This window comes from Ammodytes marinus, assembly GCF_949987685.1.
Source record: "Ammodytes marinus genome assembly, chromosome: 7".
NCBI classification, from domain to species: domain Eukaryota; kingdom Metazoa; phylum Chordata; class Actinopteri; order Uranoscopiformes; family Ammodytidae; genus Ammodytes; species Ammodytes marinus.
The window spans coordinates 21160993-21174277 of record NC_137211.1 but is presented as its reverse complement, the minus strand read 5'-3'; the positions used below and the strand labels follow the sequence as shown (position 1 = coordinate 21174277).

Here is a 13285-nt window from a genome sequence, read left to right as displayed (position 1 = left end):
GAGGTTTGGGGGGACAGCCAAACATGTCTTTTAGCTCCTGTTGACCGTTCCATGTGATCGTTTCAACACCTCCGAGCTGCCCTGAAAAGGACTATAGGATCTTTTTTAGTTATTGTTTTGTTTTTCAAGCAGCCATGCTGGAGAGACTACAATCTGCTTTGAGAACTGTGAAGGAGTCTAAACGTAATTATCCGCTCCACTTCTCATTTCATGTTTATTTAAAGAGAATGGGAGGGTACTGTTTTTGGTGCATTGTTTGACGTTTTGACTTTAAGAACAAGCTAGAGGTCTATAACTCTGTGTTTGAAGTTTGCTCTGGCGGATGTGTTGATTTTGGCAGTGTGAAAGTTAGATCCACGGGCTCACATGTTTTATCGATGTCAGCTCTAACTGATGATGCGGTCGATATGTGTTGTGCTTGTTCTTTTTTTACAGCTATACTGGATGATGACTGCGGCGATAACAACAATTGAAATGGAATTTTTTAACATTTAAAACCAAGTCGTGCTTAAAGCAGCACATCACTTGGTGTTTTTATATATTTTGGTGTCATTGTGAGCTACACATGCAGTTAAATGGATTAATTACCTGATGCTAACTAGCCTGCACACACACACACACACACACACACTACTGCTTGAGTGATCATGCCAAAGACGAAGAGTCATCTCTCCGTAGTCTCCGACATGTACTGTGCATCCGCAGGCTGCTTTAGGGATGTCTGCACCGGCTGATGCATCTGGGCTGCAGATAGAGGGGGGAGGATTTTATGATGGCGGGGAGGGGAGGCTGCTATAGCACTCCTGAGTGGTGATCAGTCCCGCGCGCGTCAGAGGCAGGCAGGCTGGCTAGCTGGCTGCTGGGCATACTGCAGTAGGATTACTCTGGACAGGAGAACATGGAGAGCCAGAGGAAATACACTAATATAAAGTCCATTTGGAACCATCTCTGTGTAGTTTAAGTGTGTGTGTGTGTGTGTGTGTGTGTGTGTGTGTGTGTGTGTGTGTGTGGCTTGATACATCTGTCCCAATCCCTGCTTGTGAGTCACTGTGTGTCTGTTTGTGTTTGTGTGTGTGTGTGTGTGTGTGTGTGTGTGTGTGTGTGTGTGTGTGTGTGTGTGTGTGTGTGTGTGTGTGTTTGTGTGTGAGAGCATGGCGGTTGCATGGGTATTCATGTGTTGTTGCGACCGTTGATGTCTAAACGATGTATTATGCATTATAAGAAGACTATTTGCAAAAGCTGCCTTGGCTCTGATTTGACCTGATTGCTGTTTCTGCCTGGGTCACCCAGATTACAGCCGGGATTGGAGATGTGGACTCCGAATTATAGGACGTGCCTTTTAACGGGATCATCGTTCCAATGTGACATACGCTTCAACTCATATTCCTAGCCCCCGCATTTACAATTTAGTAAATGTCTGTTAACAGTCATTACGTGGCTCTCTGTAAGACAATTTAAACATGCAATTTTTTCCCCTGGAGGGATAGGGTCTGACTGTGCACCTCAGCTGAAAAAAGAGCAACTAAATATTTACGCTGCCTGATGGGTTACGTAAAGCCACTGGCAAGACTCTACAGGGGCCAGCTGTCACCAAATCACGGCATATCCTCAAAGAGGGGTCAGAGAGAAAGAGAGAATATTACAGAGTTTATAAAGATACAGAAAAAAGAAGAGAAACATTTCAACGATGAAGCAGAAAGACACAGAAAACAATTGTAAGAAGCTTTTTAGTTGGATTAGGAGATTAATAGATGCAAATGTGTTTTTTTATAGGCTGTGGGATGCTTTTACCATAAGCCTCGGTCTCTGACCAGAGTTGAGCCTAATTGCGAGCAATCTCTTTTTGCAGAAGATAGGACAACATTTTTTTTCACGTAACATGAAGCTATTTGTTCCCAGCCTTCACTTGAATTGAGCGGTCGGTGTAATCTAACAAAACGAAACGTCATCTGTGAAATCAGCTACTCTCTCCTTTGCATAACAGCTTTTTAGGTGTGTTTGAGAAGTGTATATGGGGCTATGGGAGAAGACGTACATTTTTTTCCCACACAGATGAGACCATTTTGTGGTACCAGCAGAAAAATACTGAATATTGCTGTGTTTGTTTGTTTTTTAAGTCAGTGTGTATGTGTGTGTGTGTGTGTGTGTGTGTGTTTTGTATGCTAGCGGCACACCAATGCAGTCGGACTGCAAGTTTGTGTATTTTTAAGAATCCCTGACGTAGTATAAACGGAAGTGTCAATATTTCAAGGCCCCTTTCCCCAGGCCTGTTTGTTGTTTGACAGATTTGGGACATGGAAATGTTGCTGGAAAAGCTTGACTTCCAGGATGGAGTGTTCTTGTGGAGAAGGACAAATCATTAAACAGCAAAAAAAAAAAAAACGTTTCTGGAGTGTCAGCGGATGGATGAAGAGATAGGGGCTGATAGATGGGAAGATGAAGGGGAAGAGGAGAGTGTTTTCAAGGAGACAGTGGGGGAGGGCTTGTAAAAGGAAGGCTTCTGTGGGAAGTCATTTATATTGTAAAAACCTGCCAAAAACAATCTGTAGCTTAATTACAGCATGTTTCAAGAATTCTGGCAAGACGTGCTAAGGGGAAATAAATCTTCCTGCTTTTTAAATTTAACCTGGCTTATTACTCACTGCCCTTTTTATTAAAAGCAAAATTCTGGGGCTGGACAAAGTTTTGTGTTCTGAACCCAAAACCTTCAACAAGTCACTTAAGCAAAAAGTTAGTCTAAAGGTAATAGTAACTTTTTTTTTCTTTTTCTGTCCTTACCTCAGCTGCTTCTCTTCTCCCTCACCGGTTTGTGACGGTCCGTCGCGGCAGCCCCGCGGCCAAGAGCGGTCAAATCCGACAGGGAGATCGACTAGAGGCTGTGGAGGGACGCTCTGTGGTGACTCTGCCTCATCGGGAGCTAGCCCAGATCCTTCGCAGAGCGGGAAATACTCTACGCCTCACCATTGTACCCCGTCCCAGCACCTGTAAAGATACAGACGCACACACACACACACATACCCAAAGATACAGTGTATACAGCTCCGGTTCTTCATTCATAATCTAACATCCATCATCATCTTTTACCAGATTCTTCAAGCCTTACAGAAACCACTGAGTATGAACCCGGTCACAGAAGCAGAAAGGGTCAGAGGTCTCGTCCAAAGGTGAGGACAGCACCCTATAGTTAATGTTTGCCTCCTAATCACTTTGCTGTGCAGTAGCATCTCTTACCATCCACTGCCAGTGTTTCATATTTCTCGCTCTCGTCTCCCAGCGTGACTCTAGGTATTACAGTGTGGACCTGGATCGGGGCACTTCAGGCTTCGGCTTCAGCCTGAGAGGGGGCAGTGAGTACAACATGGGACTCTATGTTCTGGGACTGATGGAGGGGGGGCCGGCCTCACGCAGCCAAAAAATGCAGGTTTGTCTGTTTTATTATTTGTATTGGATGAAAGACAGATGTTGATAAAGTCAGACCTTCAGATCTTCATCATCAGAGTTGATGCTTGCATGACCTACTACTTACTTCTAAATACATAACATCACCTGTTCTTCGTTGCATTTTTACATTTCTTCAAACAAATGTGGCCAAATTAAGATCGGTGCTCCATGATTGCCATGAGGGTTTTGTATAGGCTACATCATGCAGTCTTGACTTTGGTGATCCCTTGACTTTTGCTCTATTGCCACCATGAGGTTGACATTTCTGATTTTAACGGATATGTCAACTATTTAATGCTGTTCCGTGGAATTTCCTTTAATATGTTCAGCTAGCAACATCATAAGGTCAAAATTGCATTTTTTTTAAGAATTTGGTTTACAAGCAAAAAAAACGACTTCAGTTTGAGGGTCCTGATATTGTGCATGCAGGCTGTCAGGAAGATAGCCAATTATAATGTTATTAGTAACACCTGAGCTTTTTCTGCCATGTTTAGTCAAAATGTCTGCTGTGAAAATGATGTCTTAGCAACTCTTACATGTTTATACTTCTGAATATTCAGGTTTTGGTAACACTTTAGTTTGATAGTCCACTGTTATCTACTGATGGCTTGTTGAGTGTCAACAGTGGACTATCAAACTAAAGTGTTAAACAGGTTTTTTTACATGCACTATTTAAAGTAATGTTGATTGGTGTTGTGTTGAGTTGTGCTGGTGTGTTGCAGGTCAGCGATCAGCTTGTGGAGATCAACGGTGACAGTACAGCAGGGATGACCCACAGCCAAGCGGTGGAGCAGATCCGCAGAGGAGGCCACCGCATCCACCTGGTCCTCAAGAGAGGGAATGGCTACGTGCCCGACTATGGTACGACATTATAGAAGAATTTAGGAATAAATCAGGATGATACCAGCATGTGTTTACACAGGGTAAATTCCAATTCATTAAAAAAACAGGGGAACCTCTTACAGTACCTCTTGCATGTAATGCAGTTGTCTTGGGTGTCTAACTTCCTTTCTTCTTTGTTTCTGTGGGACTGATTCTAATTAAAAACACTTTCTAACCTTTTTTCTCTTTCTCTGTCTTTTGTGGTGATTCCCATCTTTTCATTTGTTCTTTTAATATTCCCACACATTTGTCCCTCTGGATTTGCCTCTTTCTTGTTTTTTCCTTGGCTTCTTCTTCCAAACATTTGTCTCCTTTCTGCTCCACTCCTCTCTTTCCCATCTTTTTCCTCCCTTTCTTTCTTTCTCTCTCTCAGTGGAGCTCTCCAGTCTGTCTCTCTGTATGACCAACTCCAAGCTAGGAGAGCCTTGCTTCTATGTCATTGGACGGACAGAGAATACGCGGTTGGTAATGGTTCCTGTTAGTTCTCCCATTTTCTGTCTCTCTACCTTCCTCCACTCAGTCACCACTTCTGTCTTCACTTGTAGCCAGACACCTTATTGCCCATGTGTTGGAACTATTCAATCAATCAATCAATCAATCAATCAATCAATCAATCAACCAATCAATCAATCAATCAATCAATCAATCAATCAATCAATCAATCAATCAATCAATCAATCAATATCCTTTATTTAACCAGGTAAAATTCATTGAGATTAAAATCTCTTTTTCAAGAATGACCTGACCAAGAAGGCAGCACCATGATACAATAAGAACAATCAACCACAATTCTCATACACCACATTCAATGTCAGGTAAAGTACAATACAAGATCAGGGACAGGGACAGGACTATATGAAGATTGAAATGAGTACAGTTAAAAATTAAATAAATAAACTGGTGACAGATGAATGAATAAACCCGGCCGTTATCAGAAAATAGCTTTACAAACAATTGCATTGACCAAGAGAACTATCTTCTCTGTCCTTCAGGATTCCTTTGAATTCTCCCAAGGTGACCAGCTCCGGCAGCTTCAGCTGCTTTTGCACAGTGTTCCAGGCAGAAGGCACAGCATATTTAAAGGCCTTTTTCCCTAACTCAGTTCTAGCTCTGGGTACCAACATCTGTAACACATCCCTAGAACGCAAACCATAGCTACATTTGTTTGTGGACATGTAAACACATAGATATGAAGGGACCAGCCCAATAAGACACTTGTAAACCAAAAACAACCAATGTGAGAGTCTGTGTACAGATAGCGATGGACATTTTGCAGTGGCATACAGGGTACAATGGTGGACACGATTTCCACAGCCAGTTAAAAATCGCAGAGCACAGTGGACAGTATCCAATTTCTTGAGGTACTGGTCAGGGGCGTTTATGAACAGCAGGTCACCGTAATCTAACAACGGTAAAAAGGTCGCAGTGAACAGACGTTTCCTGGCCTGCCATGAGAAGCATGATTTATTTCTAAAAAAGAAACCTAATTAAATTTTTAATTTGGAGACCAGTTTTTCAATATGAAGTTTAAAAGACAATTTTTCATCAATAATGAAACCCAGGTATTTGTACAAATTGACCCTTTCAATTTCGGTCCCATGACTAGTTAAAAGCTTTGGCAAAACTTTTGGTAAAGCTTTTCCATTTGAAAAAAGCATTACTTTAGTTTTATCTGTATTTAAAACCAATTTCAATTTTGTCAGCTGTGACTGCAGAACGTCCAAAGCAGACTGCAGGAAATGAAAAGTGTCTGCCACTGATGGGGATGAACAATAAATAATAGTGTCATCTGCATAAAAATGACAGGCAGCATTGGTTATTGAGTCACAAAGATTGTTTACATAAATAGAAAACAACAATGGCCCTAATATGGAGCCTTGGGGCACGCCCTTTGATACAGGGAGAGAGGAGGACGAGGACCCAGCAAACTGGACACATTGCATTCTTACTGACAAATCATTAGAAAACCAGTCTACAGCCTGCCTAGATAAACCAATTTTGAGTAGCCTGTCTACCAAGGTGACATGGTCTACAGTATCAAATGCCTTGGAAAGATCAATAAAAACAGCAGCACAATACTTTTTACAATCCAGTGATTCAATTATATCATTAACAACTTTTAATGTTGCAGTAATTGTGCTGTGTCGTTTTCTAAAACCTGACTGGTGTTGGGATAAAATATTATTCACGTCTAAAAAGTCTTTCAGTTGGTCACTGACACACTGTTCAAGGACTTTGGCTAAAACACATAGTTTAGAAATAGGCCTGTAATTGTTTAAAACTGTAGGATCACCTCCTTTCAACAAAGGCAGGACATAGGCAGTTTTCCAAATGTTAGGAATCTCATTATTAGAAAATGTCAAATTAAAAATATGGGTAAGAGGTTCTGCTATGAAATCTACAGCCAACTTCAAAAATAATGGCTCAAGCTTGTCAGGACCTGCAGATATTAACTTGAGTAACAGTTACAAATGTACAATATGATACGGATGTGTTGCCCATTATAGTTCCCTTCAAACCTATCACTGAACAGATGTTGCCAGCTTCACAATTTGTAATAAGACTAAATTATTTTGAAAGAGTGACATAATAACAATATGTGGATCATATTGATATTCAGTTGTGTGTTAATTATATCTATTAAAGCTTTTACTAAAAATAGAAAAGCAGATATTGTTAGACAAGATAGTAATGCACCTTGAAAAAAAGTTGGATTTCAGAGCTCGGGTTAGATAATTCGCTTTACTAGAGATTTCTGTAGACTTTACATTTACATTCCTATTCAGTGGTGTTTTTTTTCTCCTCCTCTCTCTCCATATATAACATCTGTCCAGGCCATGAACACAGAATCACCTCCCCCTCCCTCCTGCGTCACCCCAAGGAGCAGGGTTTGGCTGCAGTAGACTCCGGCGGGCGGAAGGGGCACAACAGCAGCAGCAGCAGCGCCAAGCAGAAGAGGAGAAGCAGGTCTTCACATGGACACACGGAGAGAGGGAGAGCGACGGAGAGTAGACGGAGGAAAAGACGGGGCTCTGAGGGAGATGTGCGCTCTGCTTCACAAAGCCCCGTCTCTGTCTCTGAGCGGGAAAGAGAGGGATCCCGGGACAGGAGCAGCAGTAGGAGGAAGAGGAGGAGTAGTAGGAGACATAGAGGGACACAGAGTTTACCCAGAGATGCCCTCAGGAACTCTGACGACAGCGACGCAGGGACAGTTAGGGGTAGGAGAAAGAAGAGAGGGAGGAGTAAAAGGAGAGAGAAGAAAAGTCAAAGTGAGAAGAGGGAGAAGGAGGAGGAAAAGGAAAAGGAGGAGAGGGTAGTGACTGGAGAGACTGAGCAGGAGGTGGAGGTGTTGAAAGAGCCAGTTGCCGTCGAGGAAAAGGTGGAAGAAAGAAGGGAGGGGTTGGAGGAGAGAGCCGAGGAGAGAGTCAGTGTAGAGAGAGGAGAGGAAAAGGAAGAGGACGTTCCCCTCCTACCCGTTCCGAGTCCTAACCAGAAACTTCCCAGCCCGAAACAAAAGTGGGAGGTGGAGAGCATTGAAAACTGGGACGTGGCGGCAGAATACAGGGAAATGAGGGAAGGGGAGGAAGGGGAAGTACAGGAATTGGAGGAGGTAGAGGACGAGAGGTTGTGGGAGGAAAACACGGGTCAAAATACAGAGGCGGCGCTGAACGGGGACCGTAGTGTCCAAGATGCACAGATGGGGCGCGACAGGAGGCCGATACCTTTAGGCATAGCCATGATGGAGCAGGAGTCACAGAGAAAGAAGCCCTTCTCCTTCCTCACCTCCACACTGTCCTTGGACCAGCCAAGGGTTGATGATGATGATGATGATGATGATGATAATGAGTCCGAGTCTGGAGACAGCCAATCTGACGGCGGGAGCGTACTGTCCGCAGCCACCATCTCGGGCCTTTCTATCCGGCGTGGGGACAGGAGAAAGGTGCTACAGCCTGGCCCCTGGCTCACACCCGGCCCACAGAGGGTGGCCCAAGTGGCAGAGGGCAACGGTAACACCGAGATACAGACAGGACAGGAAAGAGGAAGAGGAAAAAGAAGAAGTGCTATCTCTCGACTTTTTTTTGGCCGGAAGTAGAGGGCGCAGCAGCCGAATGATAGCCTAACGGAGTCAGATAAGTGTTTTTTCGCTGCAGCAGCTACCCACACTACCAACGTTTTCTCCTCTCAGTCACTTTGATATGTGCAGTAGTATGAAGTCATATTCTTTGTGCCTTTTTCTACAGCTGACCTCTGGCTCACGTCAATACGTCGATATCTATATCACACACTCTTAACTTGTAAAAATGACACCAACATTGTCTAGCCGGTGAAACAACAAATACATTTTTTTAATTATTTTTATTATTTTGCACTCCTCTCTTTACGTTGAGCAGCGTTCGTGATCGATGTTTCCAGGACAACCAGGTTATTTCAGAAGCCTTGGTTTAGCCTACTTCCTATCTCTCACTTACTCACTCACTCACTTCCTTGCATCTCTGTCTTGGAGCTACTAAAGTATCCCCTTACTGTAGAAAGACTGCACAGGCATTCACTTATACCTCATGACGATACCGAGCAATAATAATAATGCCAGTGTCCGAGACTATCAAAACGTCCATTTTCACTGCGCCGCGTCGACCTGGCCTAGGAAGAAACAGTGTAACGTGTGTTCGTCCAATATCCTCTTTGTCTTATGTGGACACTCGTCTCAAGTTGTAACGTTGATCCGTATATAAATGAATATTTCAATCGTGATGATGCAAATCCCTTTTGACAGCAGGTGTGAAAATCTATATTCTGTAAATATTTATAGAGGAATAAATGAAAGAACCTATATTGTCAATACTATACTGACTGGAGCCAAGCCCTGATTTGTATTACGGTATTGTAATACATTATGATAAGTCTATATAAAATATATATGAATATATGCGGTATATATCTATAAATTACATACAAAAGTTATACATTTATATGAATATTTATCGTGTGATGAGCAAATTCGTGAACATTGGTATATAGCTTTTGTGAAGGCTCAAAAATGTTAACACAGACTAAGAACTATATTGTACTTGCCCTATTCATAAATGAATGTTTTGTAATGCGCTGCTCGAGTGTGGATAAGGATGCTCTACGTTGTACCCTACTTCAGAAGTCAGCAAAAGATGCCAAAAATATGCATCGCGTGTGCATATTTCCTGTACTGTTAATATTGTGTATGTGGGGTCAGAACAAAACCACTATCTAGATTCTAGAGAGTGCTGTGCCCGTCGTGCCACGTACAGTTGCCTTGGTAACATAAACCACTCTATCCTAACCACTGATTTTTTTTTTCTTACTGTGAAAAAGATCCCACCTTTGCTCCTAGGTCCCTGAAAGGAGGAGAGAGAGAGGTGGGCGAGCTGTTAAGTCATTTCAGTCATGTCAAAAAAAAGGCCCTTGCTGTAAAATCCACTTCAATTATAATCACGAGCCTCTGCTGAATCAGAGTATTGCGTCATACGATGGCAAAATAGCACATTGTTTTGTTTTGCTCTCTTTTTGAAATTTCTGTTATGGCAAAAGAAAAACACGCTTTATGGATACTGTGAGAAGTTATTTTTCTATGAAATTATCTTTTTTGAAATACTCAGGTTTTCAGATACGTTGCTCTAGATAAGCCATTAGGAGGAAAAAGCTACAAAGTGACTTTTTCCATAACACAGAGTGGATTCCTATTATTTTAAATTTCAGCGCACTGTTATTATGTTTATTCTTCATGGCGGCATTAAGAGACGCAGACTGTTACAGCCCATGGTTATCTACAGATCGATGCTATCAATTGAAGTCCTTCATCTTGTACCTATTTTGAAACAATACCACAGAAGTGGATTGAGATGACTTGGTATTCCCTGCCCGTGTGTTTGCACTGCTGTGATGCCCAGAGATGTACAGCGACTAAACCAACATCCTGTACTCCCCCAACCAATGATCATACAGAGTAGCTGAGTAGCCTACGGTATATGTCATGACTTATTTTATAACGTTTGCTAATGCTCTTTTTTTAGACTCTCATTTCCTTCAGGGGATTATATGGCTGTAAACACGTTGTAATAAAAACTCAAAATAAACTGCTGAACCAATTTCCTCAGTGGTCATGCATGTCTTTCCTTTATATTGCTGTTTTTTCTCTCTTTTTCTGAATATCAGTAGAGCAACTGCAATGGACAGCAGGTGGCAGTATAATTATAGGCTACAGTAGATGGAGGAGAGATGTGGTTTGAAGTGATGAAGGTGTGTGTGTGTGTGTGTGTATGTGTGAGAGAGAGAGAGAGTGTGTGTGTGAGAGAGAGTTGGGATTAGTTTTAAGTATCCTAATATAAGATATAGCCTAGGCTATATTCAGAAACAGAGTGAGATATTTTTTCTTAGGATTAACAATAATAAACTAAATACTGTAAAACCATGGATGAATCAGATACAAAAAAGACGTCAGCCTATATCCAATCATCTTCAACACATAAATAATTAAGCCTTGCTTTTTGATAGAACATGGTTTTTACATTTTTCATGCTGCCTCAATCTAATATTAGTGTCCTGTGTTCTACAGCCTCACCTGTGTGCATCTCTACACCGAGAGAAGCGGCTGAAATTTCAGATAGGAACACTTAAGTAACTGCAACTAAAAATAACATCACCCAGAGGCCTGCCTTCCTCTGCTGTTGTCCAAAGCCGCATCCTTCTGTTCAAGGCTAGCAACAACAACAAATATATAAATATATATATATAAATATCACTGCAGTAGTGCTGCTCCCAGTTTCACTGTTACCAAGTCAAGGGGAAATGGACTTAAATAAGTAAACCGCAACAGTTCAAACGACTGGCTGATACATTAAATGTCGCATGTGACACTTCCACTGTGTCTTGCATGCATTGCATTAAAGCGCATACTGATGTTTTCTGCATGGGCACACTGGTATTCACAGGCGCTCAACAGGATTCATGAAGTGTGTAAAGTTACAAATACAAATTTAAAATTATACACTGATTGTCCCTTCAAAATAAAATAAACAGCAAAGAACAAATGTCCGCTAATAATTTGGAAATCATAAATATCCAACTTGATGTAAGTATCTCCGAGGTAGCCGCAGCCTTTTGTGGAAAACAACAGATTTACATTGTGGTTGAATTTAGGCCTATGTTGCTTAGGTTAAATACAGAAGCCTATGAGGAAATTGGCCTAGCCTACTTCTCGTTGAAAAGTTTTTATAAGGGTTAGCTTTTAAGGAAGTGTTTCAACAAAACCCTGAAAAGTTCTCGTGTAGGCCTGCACAGAATATGAAAATTGCAATTTGAATGTGTTCATGTTTGCTTATTTTAATCTCCAATAATGACATGTATTATTCAACTTTTGTTAATGTTTTTTGTGTAGGCCTATTGCATTTTGTTTCTGTATTGTGCAATAGTTTTGTCGGCAATTTATTGGTTTAATTGTAGTTTTGACATGAAGGTCTGAGAATTTGTTTTCTTATAATGAAATTGTTTTTGATGCCTGGTTCTGGGTTTGGCTATATGCATTTGTGATGTTGTGGCATAGCCCACATTGCAGTAATAAGGTTAATCATTTATTAGCCATTCATTATTGTGTTTTCATATATCAAAATGGATTTTCGCCTGCAGTCAACTAAATTACATGTATGCCGATGCTTTTATTTTGAAACTTCTAGTAGGAAGTTTGATATCATATTTTAGCTGACTTGACGGTGGTACGCTCAGAGGAAGAGACGCACGCATCGCTGCAGTTCAGACGCTCATGGAGCGAAATCTCTCCGTGTTTCTGCAACAGCGCAAAGAAGACGCCTGCGTGGATTACCGACCAGATACAAGAGAAACTCGCCTCAGATAACTCAACCTGCGTTTAAACCAATTTCACATCAGCGCCGAAAGCGGCAAACGTGAAACTACAGTTTTCAGATTTGGCACAGCCTAATTGAGACTTTTGTGCGGTCAAAAATCTCCCTGATAGTTCTCAGTCCTTGAGAGGTTTAATTTCCGAAAAATTGTGTCTTTGAATCCGTGACGTGGGAGTACACCCAGCATCACTTTTGGATGAAAAAGCCACACTTTGGGAACTCATTTGAATTATCAGCACTAGGATGTAGTTTTTTTTTTGTCGGACGAGAGGGGAAGCTTTGGACCAAAGGAATGAACTTGGTAAACTATCTTTGCTTTACTTTCTGTGCTATTAAGACAAATCAAGCCATGGGTTGAAAGCGACGATGATATAGACTGCGGGGATATTCACGGTGGGAGGGAGCAGAATATTATATGTTATGTAATGATTGACAGCGACTGATAATTAGTGGTGTGGATCACAAATAGCTTCACCCCCTCCCCATTTCCCACATCTCCCCCTTTCCCCTGTATGTCGAGGAGGCTTAAGATCGGTTTATGTATTTGAGATGATTTGTATAAAAGCTAATGTTTCAGCTCTTTAAGTTAACGAGCAAACAGGTCACAGGTCAGCGGATAAACTGATATTCTAATTATCTTTCTTTTAAAGCAGCTTGAAGTTCATTACAGATCTGTGATCAGCCTCATTTAGGCAATTCCCTGCAGAACCCAATCTCTGTTTTTCAATCTTTTCCTTTTAATAATTAATTATCATTCATCATGATGCCCCAAACTCTTTACATGCTCTGTGCTGATTTGGCAACGCCTTTGAAAATGACTTCAGAAAATCCAACAATCAACATTTTCTTTTCGACCTTTGACCAACTATTTTCTCTGCATTGCAACACTTTCCACGGCTTCTAAGATGCTATGATTCTAATTTCCGCCCTCAGATTTGGGGATATGTAGTCACTCTGAAACCATCAACCTTTTTCATCTCTGTGACTTCCTGTTTTGTGAACACCTGACGACATAAGTTAACCTCCACTAGAGCCTTTGTCAGTCCCTCCCTCCCCCCCTCTCATCAGGGCTG

General features: G+C 41.6%; 1 protein-coding gene across 1 annotated transcript in view; it reads left to right on the top strand.

The window, feature by feature from the left end:
• The window catches only part of magixb (MAGI family member, X-linked b), a gene marked incomplete at both ends in the record, with an annotated part of 43049 nt that extends 32078 nt beyond the window's left edge, over positions 1–10971 (top strand). Inside the window, 6 exons of the mRNA XM_080030726.1 lie at positions 2784–2984; positions 3088–3164; positions 3275–3421; positions 4164–4302; positions 7158–8330; positions 10910–10971. Of these exons, the coding sequence (XP_079886852.1) occupies positions 2784–2984; positions 3088–3164; positions 3275–3421; positions 4164–4302; positions 7158–8330; positions 10910–10971 (1799 nt within the window). The remainder of the gene's footprint in view (positions 1–2783; positions 2985–3087; positions 3165–3274; positions 3422–4163; positions 4303–7157; positions 8331–10909) is intronic.
• Positions 10972–13285: the final 2314 nt, after the last annotated feature.